The sequence below is a fragment of the Euprymna scolopes genome, chromosome 4 (genome assembly GCF_053919585.1).
Source record: "Euprymna scolopes isolate OS-2025 chromosome 4, ASM5391958v1, whole genome shotgun sequence".
NCBI classification, from domain to species: Eukaryota; Metazoa; Mollusca; class Cephalopoda; order Sepiida; family Sepiolidae; genus Euprymna; species Euprymna scolopes.
In genome coordinates, this window is record NC_136485.1 from 88,030,522 (window position 1) to 88,042,598 (window position 12,077).

The following is a 12,077-nucleotide window of genomic DNA, read 5'->3' on the forward strand; positions in this document are numbered from 1 at the left end:
TCAATCGTGTCATGACCATTTACATATGGTGATGTACTTGTCCATGTCCGCATATCAAGGTTTTGCTTTACTTGGATCTTGTAAGAATAAAAATGAATTTCTGATGTAAGAACACGTCGCCATGTTTTTTCTAGATTCCCAGCTCTTGAATACCGTCGTCGACGTGATTTCATAGGAGTGCGTATACTGAATGAATGTTCCTTTCCATCCTAGCATTCAACTCTTCTAACTGAATAAGTGCTTCTTACACTTTTAAAATTTAAGTTTTGCAGTTACAAAAGCTTTTGTAAAGTTAGACAATTCTGTTTTTATATTGTATAGGTAAATTGAAACATTTTTTTTTAAATTTGGCTTGCACCACACCGTATGATTTATTAGTAAAATATGCCTCCACACAACACGCCCTTTCCTTGATTAAGCGTGTTAGAGAATATTACTTTTTTAATATCTTATTCATAAGGTCTGTTTAATGGATTACACCTCTCCCCCCTCTGTCTCTCTCTGTCTCTCTCTGTCTCTGTCTGTCTCTCTCTCTCTCTCTCTCTCTCTCTATATATATATATATATATATATATATATATATTAGTGACGTTCCAGTAAATAGTGCTCCCTATTATTTATTCCGCCCGCATGAATCAGGGGGATTGCATATTACATTGTTATGGATTAATGACCAGAAAGTTTCATTTCTTTGTTTCAGATATTGACGTTATGAGACAGAAAGCACACCCTCCTATGGACGTGCTGTAGAAGCAGAGATTCGTCATTGCAATTTCCCACTGCAAAAAAATCTACATTTATCAGCATCTATTGAATAGGTACAAACAGTGTAAGCCCGGTTATGAGATGCGATCGTTGATTTCAGAGTGGCGACAGAGATATGATTGGCAAAATTACTTTTACGACAGAGGCTTTAAAAGAAGCTGTCAAAAGTGCATTGAGAATGGTGGTGATTATGCCACAAAAATAAATTCTGGAACACAAAGGTCGCTATTTTAATGTTACTACTTCCGTCTTAGTAGCTTTTCAACACTTTAGTTTTCGAGTTTATAAATAGGAGACTTACTTTTGGAACAACCCTTGTATATCTGTATATCTATAAAACTGAGAATGTGTGTATGTGAGGACAATTCTCAACCTATATACTTATGAATGGTTGATCTACAGACTGGAAATATGGTATATAGAGTATTTAAACACGGGGAACACTTTTTAATCTATTTTCATCTGGAAAAAAAGGTTTCTAAGAGATAAATATTGAAAAATTGGTACGTGGAGGTCGTCGGATTTTTATCTGTTTGTCAACTGTTTTATGAATGTGCATGCATGAATGGTCCATATGACAAATTTGTTAAGAATAAGTAAGTTTGGAAAAACTTAAAAAAAATTATTTCAAGCTGGCCTGACCTAATGGTTATCTACTTGACTCACGGTCTTTAGGTTTGGGTTTCGATCTCAGCTCGAGTATTTTTACTTTTTACTAAGAAGAAATGAACTATTTAGAAAAAAAAACATAATACTCGCATGCACATGTCCCAATTTCTATATGAATTAAAATATATTTATGTGTATTTTACGAGCGGCTTGCTATTATATATATATATATATATATATATATATATATATATATATATATATATTTGATCACTGGAATTTACCGTACATATATATATATATGTAGTTATCGACATACAGCCTTGTTTCGTTGTATCACAACTCACCAGCGCCATTGCAAGGATCGAACCTAGAACCGTCGGCATTTCTCCCACTCGACCACGGAAGTGATGCCCGCAAATAATCTGTCCAAATATCTATTTAAACAAACATCCGTCCGCCACATGTACAGTGCTTAAACCGCCTGTTTGTAAACAAACACAACAGCGAGCTTCGCATTTTTAAGCCAATTAAGAAGCGAGTGAGATATAGATATATATGTACATATATTTATATATATATATACATATATATATACATATATATATGTACACACACATTATATATATATATATATATATATATATAAATATATATATATATATATATATATATATATATATATAAATACGGTAAATTTCAGTGGTCATTTGCATACTTTTATACTAAGTGCATGGACTTTTGTTATTGTTTTTCTTAGATCCATCCAAACAATCAGATTCGTTGTTATTCGTTGCTACCTTTACTTGACATCTTTTTTTATTGAGTGTTCTGTTTTGTGGATAAAAACTGAAATGATAGGCTGCTCTGATTAAGTAATTTGTGTCCTGTACTCTGCACAGGCATCGTATCTTTGTATACTATGACATATATATTTCTTAATCCAAATACTTACCTGTATAGAGATAATAGATTGGTAATTATAGGAAATACTATTAAATTCGTTGGTAAAACTTAATTAAATCGTACATATAGAAATGAAAAATATAGCCTAAATGCAAGTGGATTAGCTAACATAGAAAGAAATTACTTTGTAAGTGTCGTTTTCAACTTAAAAATACATGTCATCCATATTTATAGGATACTGATCATCCCAATCAATCGTCAAATATAATCCTAATTCTATCAAAAATAGACTAAGAAACAGCTGTTACAACAAAAACTTATTTAAGAATCAATAAAAAATTTAACACACAGCTTAAATGAAAAAATACCGTACTTAATAATATCGAAAAATATTACAAATAGAAGTAAGAAATATCTGTTTCATGCCATTAAATAATCAAATGCGAAGTATTATACTAAGCAAGAAAACCACAAATCTTATCAGATAACACTTTCCGTAACTTTCCGTTTTGCGTTATATATTCAATTAAAAACTGTTCTTATTGGTACAGTTGCTGCGAAAGCTTAGAAATCATAATTAAAGCACAGACAAAAAAAAACAATACTAAATCGGAGGAGTAGAGATTTTTCAATGTGTGATCTATATAGAGCAATTATATTATAATAACTTAATCTGTAATAGCAATCAACCAAATAAAATAATAATAATAATAATAATAATAATAATAATAATAATAATAATAATAATATATTTATGGTCATTCATATTTTTTCTTAAGAAGCATAAATTTATTAAAATATTTTGCAATAGCATTGTATTATATTAAGAAACTTCTATTTTTCACGTGTTACATACATACATACATACATACATATATATATATATATTGTCTTTGTGATAAAATTATTTAAAAAGTTTTATTAATAAAAATTTTATCTGTAAAGGAATAGTGGTCAATTCGATTTCTGGTACGAAAGGCCAATACATAAAAAGCATTTTCAAATAATTAAGTATAAATCATGGGAAAACATAATTACGATCAAGTTAAACGTGGAATTATAGGAATATAAAATGCTGGAATATTACTACAAAGTATTTTAAGGTTTCTCGAATTCCATTCTCTACTGTTCAAAAAATAATAAACCATAAAAAATCTAGTAACGTCAGTCACTTAGAAAGAAATGGAAAGCCAAAAAAAGCTGATGAGTAATAATGTAATTTTTAAATAAGGAAATCTCTATGGATTATTCTTCATCATTTAGAAAATATCAACTTTTTAAGGGTAAAATTCATTTTTTCATAAGTGACACACACACATATACATATGTAGTTTTTGGCCTCAAAATAAAGCAACGATGAAGCTGGCCAGTACAAGAAAGGGAACCATTTTGGGAATACTAAGCGCCGTATGTGTTGGAGACAACTCCTGCATTTTGTATCATATTTGGTTTTCTTGACCCTGTCTTGCCATCGAAATCAAGTGTTTCCGGACGAGAAAGTGTGATAATCGTCCATACTTTGAACTAAGTCAATCGCGAGACACAGCAAAAAGGAAAAGATGGAGATAATAACTATTTATAAATACAAACGAATTCCCGAAAAATCGTATTTTTATCAAAATGCGCAATTATTTATCGTTTTTTATTATCTATTCACCAAAGTATTTCCTATTTAATGGTATATTGGGCGTACTAAAATAAATTTACTAATTTATTTTTCAAAGAGTTAAAAGTAGTGGCTTTCGTAAAAATAAGAAACATATTTTTTGTCTAATCTGAAAGAATAATTATTATTAACATATTCAACGAATTTCACACTTCAAAACACAAAAAATGAAAAATTAAACACATTTAAAATTTGGATTTTAAAACTTAAAATCTGATGCGTGCACAGTTGTTCTTATTTTTGTTTTATCTACAATCCTCACCGTCCCCAAAATACAATATATTTTGTTCAGTTTCGGCTGATTATTTTAAGCATATTTGTAACCACAAATAATGAAGGGAAGGTTTTGTAGGCCAGGAAAAATGGTAAGTATTGATTATGAAAAGACTACACCGTTATAAAAGTTATTTTTCACTTAATAATCGGTGAGAATGTCGCATTGATTGGATCATTACTTGAATTTTGGTAGAATTTTCAAGCGATACTTACTTCCTTCTTCCGTTTTGGCCGTACCTAGAAAAGAATTTTCCTGTTTTCCAAACTCACATCCTTGCCTAAAAACGTTTGCATAATAATGCATAGTACAAGTTGTCTAATTTTCTCTAATAATTATTGTTGGACGCATTCGATCATACTTTTGACACAGTACAGTGCGCAGGTATGTCTTGTGACGTGAATGCAAAGCGTTGATAATTTACACAAGAGCACTCGTTAATGGATAGAAATTAAAACCTGTGTTGTAATAACGGTTATAATATTACCATTATTAATTGCTTTCTTTAGTCATCCTTTCAAGTTAAACATACCTTTTGATGTGATAGAAAATATGCGATCACTCATATATGAGCGTGTGTAGAGGTAAGAGGGAGAGGCGAGGACTATGTAAACGGGCCATGACATTAGATATGCTGGGTAAAAATAAAGGGAGCGAAAGAGTTATGAAAAGAATATTTATTTATTTTTGCAGGAAGAAGTAACAAGGAAAGAAAAAAATGATCAAAAAGTAGGGTAGGAATAAAAGAAAATGGGCAAGAAACGAAAGCGAACAAAAATAACGAAATGAAACGTAGATGATAGGAAATAAGCAAATATATAAATAAGAAAGAACGCATAGAAACATAACAGAGAATGATAAGTTGAGAGGAATGATAAGAATGAAAATATGTATTAGAATAAAAGAGGACAAAAACGAGAAATGAATTATTTAAATAAATCAAGTAAAATAAATTGTATAGAAAAAGAAAGCAAACAAACGAAAACGAAGTGAAAGACGAAAAATGTAAAGAAAGAAAGCAAAAAAAAACAAAGATAGAAAACAATGAAAAAAAAACAAAAAAAAAATAACTCCAAATAATACAAAACAAAGAAAACCAAAAGAAAAAAGAAGCGATGAACGTAAAAGAAACAACAAAAAAAAGAGAAAAAGGGAAAACAACTAAATAAAAAGAAAACACACTATGAGTAAAAAAAGGAAGGACACCAAGCAAATATTAAAGATAAAAAGAAAATACAGAAAAATCTGAAGCAGGGAAAGTAAACGAAGAAGAAAGTAACGAAAAGAAAAAAGGGGGAAAATGAAGGAACAAAAACAAAGAAGAAAAATAAAAAAATAAAATGAAACATGGAAATAAAACGACAAAAAGTAGAAATAATGAAAGGAAAGCAAGAAACAATATAAAAAAAGAACAAGTAAAATAATACACGAGGTCAAATGTAAAAGACAAACAACAGTAATAGAATAACACGTATCAATAAGATTAAACGATAAAACGACCGAAAATGAAAATAATAAATGAAACATAAAGAAAAAAATGAAGGAATAAGGAAAGAATAAATAGATAGAGGAAAGCAAGAAAAGAAAAAAACAGAGAAGAAAACATATAAGAAATAAATAAAAAAAAATAAGAATAGAATAAAGTCTAAAAAATGAAATAAATGAACGAATAAATAAACAGAGAAAGAAATAAAAGAACAAAAGAATTGAAACAAGCCCAAAAGAGGAAGTGAACAAAAAAACGAAGCAATAAGAAAACAACCAAAATAAAACCAGTTGTGAATAAATGAAATGAATGAAATGCTGCACAAATGGGAAGATACATAATGAAATGAAAAAGAAATTGAAAATAAAAATAAAAAGGAATGTAAAAATAAAAAAGATTGAAAAATTCAAATGAAATAAAATAAAGAAAAGAGGAAGAAGTGAAAAACGACGAAAAACGAACGGAATGAAGGAATAAAGTAAAAAAGAGAATCGAAAAAAGAATTGATAAAACGAAATAAAAGAGGAATATTAAAAGTCTAAGAACGAAAAAAGGGAAAAAGATTTAAGCAAAAAATAAAAGTAAATAAAAAAGATAAGCATAAAAAATGAACAAATATCAGAAAAACAGAGAAGAAAGATAAACAAAAACAAAATATAAGAAAAAGAAAGAGCGAAGAAAGAAAGGAAATCAAAATTAGTAGGAAAATAGCAACAACAGAAACGAAGAAAGAAAAAGAAGAAAATTAAGCAAACTCGCATAGAATGATAACTAAGTAATACGAGAAAAGTACGAGAAATAAAACACAAGAAAGACATGAAAAAAGAAGAGAATGCAGAAATGATCAAACAATTTATGAAAATAAAATAAACAAAATATAATGAATTAAACAAACAAAAAAAAGAATGAAAAGGAACAAAAAGAAAACAACGAAATAAAAACAAAGAATTCAATCACCCAAAATTAAAGAAAATAAAGAAAAATTATTTAAGAAATAGAAACAAATAAAATATGAAAGAAGCAAAGAAAAACAGAAAAGTGAAAATGTAAAGAAACCTAGAAGCAAATAATGAAAAAAGAAAGAAACATGCAAAGCAGGAAAAGAAGTAAAACGAAAAAAAAATAATGAACGCAACATTAGAAATGGACAACAGAAAAATGCAAAGAAAGTAAAACAAACAAAAAACAAAAAACAAAAACAAAAAAACAAATAAATCGATTTCAACTTGTTCATGTTTGACATGAACCCAACATCCCAGTAGGCTGGAGAGAGCAACACAAAAAGGACGCCTTGCAAATTAATAGAAATGTTAGTGTTTAAGCAATAAGAAATTTAATAAGGCAGAAGGACAAAAAGAGAGAACGGACAACCAACGGTTTCTCTCCCTTCACTCGTCGGAAGGGAGAGAAACTGTTTCTCTAAAACTGCCATTGCTTTCATTAGAGAACAAAACTTTATTCAATAGCAAAAACAAAAAAAAAACAAAAAAAAAAACAAACAAACAAACAAAGAACAAGTGTAATTATCTTTGATCTTTTCAGATACATATCCGTTTTTTTTTTCTGTTCATAAAAAAACCAACACAGACGTCCGAAGTTAAAACGGAAAGGTGTCGGACGTTTTATTTTTTGTTACAACGATAACAAAACTGCCTGCCGTGCCGGATCAGTAAAGCTGCCGCTGCCGCCATCACTGCTACCAAGCCAAGTGCACCGCGACTATTACTACTACCACCACTACTACTACCTGACAAACTATTTTTAATATGGTTCCACCACTACTACTAGTACTATAAATATTCGCCACATACGACTACTACTACGATTATTCCGATGACTACTTTTACTACTACGACTACTACCACCATCGCTACAGTTGCGTCGGTTTTCGCTAACTAAGAACTCGAAGTCTTCGTCCGCGCGGGTCGCGTATTTTGGCACAGGCCAGCACACCGGAGCAAAGGCAGGACCAGTGCACGTCCTGCCTTCGGCCAAAAGAAATAAATTGTGAAGCAATTACAATATACAGTTTAAGACAGCTGAAAGAAATCTCAAACAGGAGAGACGTTGGTGGTACTGGTCCCGCAGAAGTTGACAGGGGAGAAAGAAAAAAAACTCAGATAAATTGATAGAGCTATACCTGAATTTAAAAGTCTGTTAAGGACGGGCATCTTACCCTTTGAATCAGGAAGTATAATGCATCAGCAGGGTTCGAACATCGCTGGAGCCTGTTTGCTCATAGGGTTCTTCGTCACTTGTGCGGCAAACCATGACGCGAAAAGACTCTACGACGATCTATTACGCAAACGAGGTTATAATAAGTTAATCCGGCCAGTTGGCAATAACACCGACAAGCTTACCGTTAAACTCGGCATTCGTCTGTCCCAAATGATTGACGTCGTAAGTATGCAAGAGTTTTCAAATTTATTTAACTTTTCAAGGTGTGTGTAATTGTTCATATATATAAAATATCAGTTATGAATCCATTTGTTTTGTGCAGACGAATAGTTGATTCACCCTCTCTGCGTGTGCATATGCGCAAGTCATACATTACAGGTAAATAGATAAAAAAACGTATATTTATTCATACGTATATGCTATTGAAATGTGTACGTATTTATTTAGCTGCCTACAATGACAGAATCCCACACAAAGTCAGTTTTTTTAATGTTGCGAAAAATCAAACTCCTCCAAAGACAGATATATTCTGTAAAGAAACAAAAATAAAATCGCCTCATGCGAGAAACATTTCTCCAACACTAACAACGGAAAGAAAAAATAAAGTCTAGTATCAGAACAGTTGCTACACTTTCTTCGTAACCAAAATACACTTCAACACTGTTGTTTAAAAGCAATTCTTAATATTAGTTTAGTTTTTTAGTAGTAATGCATACGCACACACGCACATATATATGTATATATATATATATATATATACATACATACATATGTAAATATGTGTATCTATATATGTGTATATATGTATGTATATATGTGTATATATGTATGTATATATGTGTATATGTATCTATATGTGCATATATATGTGTATATATGTATGTATATATGTGTATATGTATCTATATTGTGCATATATATGTATATATAGGTATGTATATATATACATACATATGTAAATATGTGTATCTATATATGTGTATATATGTATGTATATATGTGTATATGTATCTATATGTGCATATATATGTGTATATATGTATGTATATATGTGTATATGTATCTATATTGTGCATATATATGTATACATAGGTATGTATATATATAGGTATATGTGTGTATAAATATGTATGTATACATATATATATATATTTGTATAAATGTGTAATATATATATATGTGTATATATGTATATATGTATATATAGGTATATATGTATGTAGGTGTTTATATATGTACACATCTGTGGTCATATGTATATATGCGCGGTTATATGTATATGTGTGTATAGATGTATATATGTGTACATAAATGTATAAATGTAAATACGTGTGCATATATGTATATATATGTATATGTATGTATATATACGCATATATAGGTATGAGTATGTATACATATATGCATATATAGGTATGTGTATATATACATATATGTGTGTGTGTGTATTTATAATTTTCAGTGAGTGAAATAAAATGATCTAACCAAATTCCCAATATTTCTTCCTCCTTACTGAGGTAGGATCCTAAATTAAATGCACACTCAAGCACCTTACTGAATTTACAATATTTTTACACTTCCAAACATACTTTTGCTGTTCTGGGACCTCCGGAGTCATTACTTTTTACACACACACACACATACACACACAAACACACACACGCACACGCACACGCACGCACACACACATATATAAACACACGCATATGTATGTATGTTGTCTGCATTCGTGTATCATTAATGAAAACTGTTTCCGTTAACTTTATAGACTTAAATGTCATAAACAGATTTATTGTATTAATCTGCAACAAACTACGTATGAATTTGATTTTTAAAGAAATTAAAACTTTGGTGACGGCGAAAAATTTACAGACTTACAAAATCTTTTGAAAGATGAATATCTATTTCCGAGATGCATTTACCATTTCATTAGTGCATTTAAGTGTTAATAAAGGGAATCTGTTTGAATTTCATCAAGTCTATCATCATTTGCTCGACTACAAACTTTCGAAATATATTACTTTTTTTAGGAAAAATTATGTTTTTATGCTAAAAAAAAAACTTCTGCTCTGCAAGAAACATATACGTTCGCATGTAATTATTATCAACAGTATCACACACACACACACACACACACACACACACACACATATATATATATATCACTTAAAAATGCATTCAGGTTAAGTCAATCCTGGTGGGCAAATATATCCCATATAATTCCATTATCTCCTGTTGGCTTTTCAATTCACATGCAATAACTGCATAGCCACACACGCATACGGGAGAGATCTCCAGCAACAACAAGCAAAGTGAGACTTGTTAAAATCTTTCAAAACAACTTCTAGCTAAGTTGTATTTTGCTTTGAAAAATTTAGCAAACTTTTCTATCAGTTTATCACAGTAAATTGTTTTCTTTTAATTCTATCCAAATGTTAATGTACATCCATTCATGGTTTCTTTGATTTACGGCAAATAAACATCGCTGTGGATCATTTAATGCCGAACAACGTACTGCAGTAAGCCATAAACAATTAGTTGAACATAAGTTACTATTTGATGCATCGTTCGTAAAGAGGTTATTTCTACATTTTTCGGCAGTACTTCAGCAGAAACGACGAGAATAAATCCGAGTCGATAGTTCGTAAGGATATTCATTAGGACAAGTATGCACCACTTATAATTGTTCATGTGGAGTGAAACATATTGCCGAGCACCAGTCTTTATAAGTAAGAGTGTACACTTACTTTGAAATGCATCATTCACTTTGATGTAAGACCGAACGCCGCGCATCACTTTTTTGTTTTACTATTTTTTACTTTAAACAAGGCGTATCTCCACTTACTCGTAAGGTGCTACTATTTGGAATCAGGTCTCACAGGAAGTCATGGGGAGTTGAGTAGCAAACTTTTTGCATGACATTACAGTCAGAGAAGTATGAATCGTGGTGGGTATTCCAAAATCTAACAGGTCGTGAAAAGAAACTATTAGAAGAAATGACCTTCCGGCATCTTGTTACCTAAAGATGGAAAGGTGGGATTTTGATGCTTATCCGGTTGGTCGGGAGTGTCTACATCTCGGAGGAACAAGTGCTGTGAGTTCATGTAAGAACACTTTTTTAAAGTACTTGTAAAACAGTCACATGAATGAAACATTGCGGCGATGGGACAGAGGTTGGAGCTTAGCCGATAGTGCGGAACCTATTAAATTTGAAACTCGTTTTGGACTCCGTCTAAGAGGTAAAGACTTATGGTAGATGCACCAGCCCAGATGTGGCAACAATACTGTACGCATGGGTGAATTATGGCTTTGAACGTGTAGAGGATGCTTTCAGGTATGAGGAAAATTTTTTACACTAGCAAATATGACGACCCATGTCAAGCGGATGAATGTGATCATTGCCGAATTGAATACCCTTACATCAAAAGTTAATTAAAATGCTGTTAATTTCTTATCTCAAAGAAAGAATAATCAATGTGTATCATTAAATAAAATAATTAATTAAAAAAAAAATAAATAGGAAACTGAAGAGACGGCGAGGTTTCAGAATAGATGCCGCATCCCATTTGAACGATTTTTGAATATTTTTCTTTAAGAAAATTTAGAGTATTCTTTCAACCTCCTACTGCAATAGTCAAGTTAGATACAATAATGGGTTCTAGTAAGCTCGAAAATCTACCACTTGAAAAGATACCAAATTAGTAATGATCGGGTCTATCAGTATTCTCAGAAGGATGTAATGCATCAGAAGATAGCCTCTTTAGACACACTTGAACAGATACTGCACTTTGATCTTAGCTCAATATGCATTGTCATTAAGAATAATATTATCGAAAACAAAATGAAAAATTAATAAGTTATAAAAGTTTGCCCAAAATTATTTTCATCCGGTTTTCTTCCACCATTATAGAATGGAAACATATAAAGACAACGACGTTTAACCTTCTGGAATCAAGAGGGTCAGTTAAAACAATGAATGTATAATGGCGAAGTAAACTCTTTTAGTGCAAAGGTGTTTTTTAATTAATTTTGTTCTAAATATTTTAATCGCCAAAAATGCTGCTTGAAAACGTTTATTAAACATTGCCAAATAACGGTGTAGGCTCTCTACCGCGAAGGAAACAACATCATTCATTGAAAGTTGACAATAATTTAAAAATACTGTTAAGAATTTCGACGAAATGAGGATTTCT

The 12,077-nt window shown here is 30.9% G+C and overlaps 1 protein-coding gene across 2 annotated transcripts in view; it reads left to right on the forward strand.

The window, feature by feature from the left end:
- The first annotated feature begins 4,831 nt into the window (after positions 1-4,831).
- Positions 4,832-12,077, forward strand: part of LOC145268745 (acetylcholine receptor subunit alpha-like) — a 276,701-nt gene continuing 269,455 nt past the window's right edge. The window contains exon 1 of one of the 2 annotated variants that reach the window (XM_080124349.1): positions 4,832-8,106. In XM_080124349.1, the coding sequence (XP_079980475.1) occupies positions 7,903-8,106 (204 nt within the window). In that variant the 5' untranslated portion in view covers positions 4,832-7,902. The remainder of the gene's footprint in view (positions 8,107-12,077) is intronic. The other variant, XM_080124341.1, reaches the window with a different exon arrangement.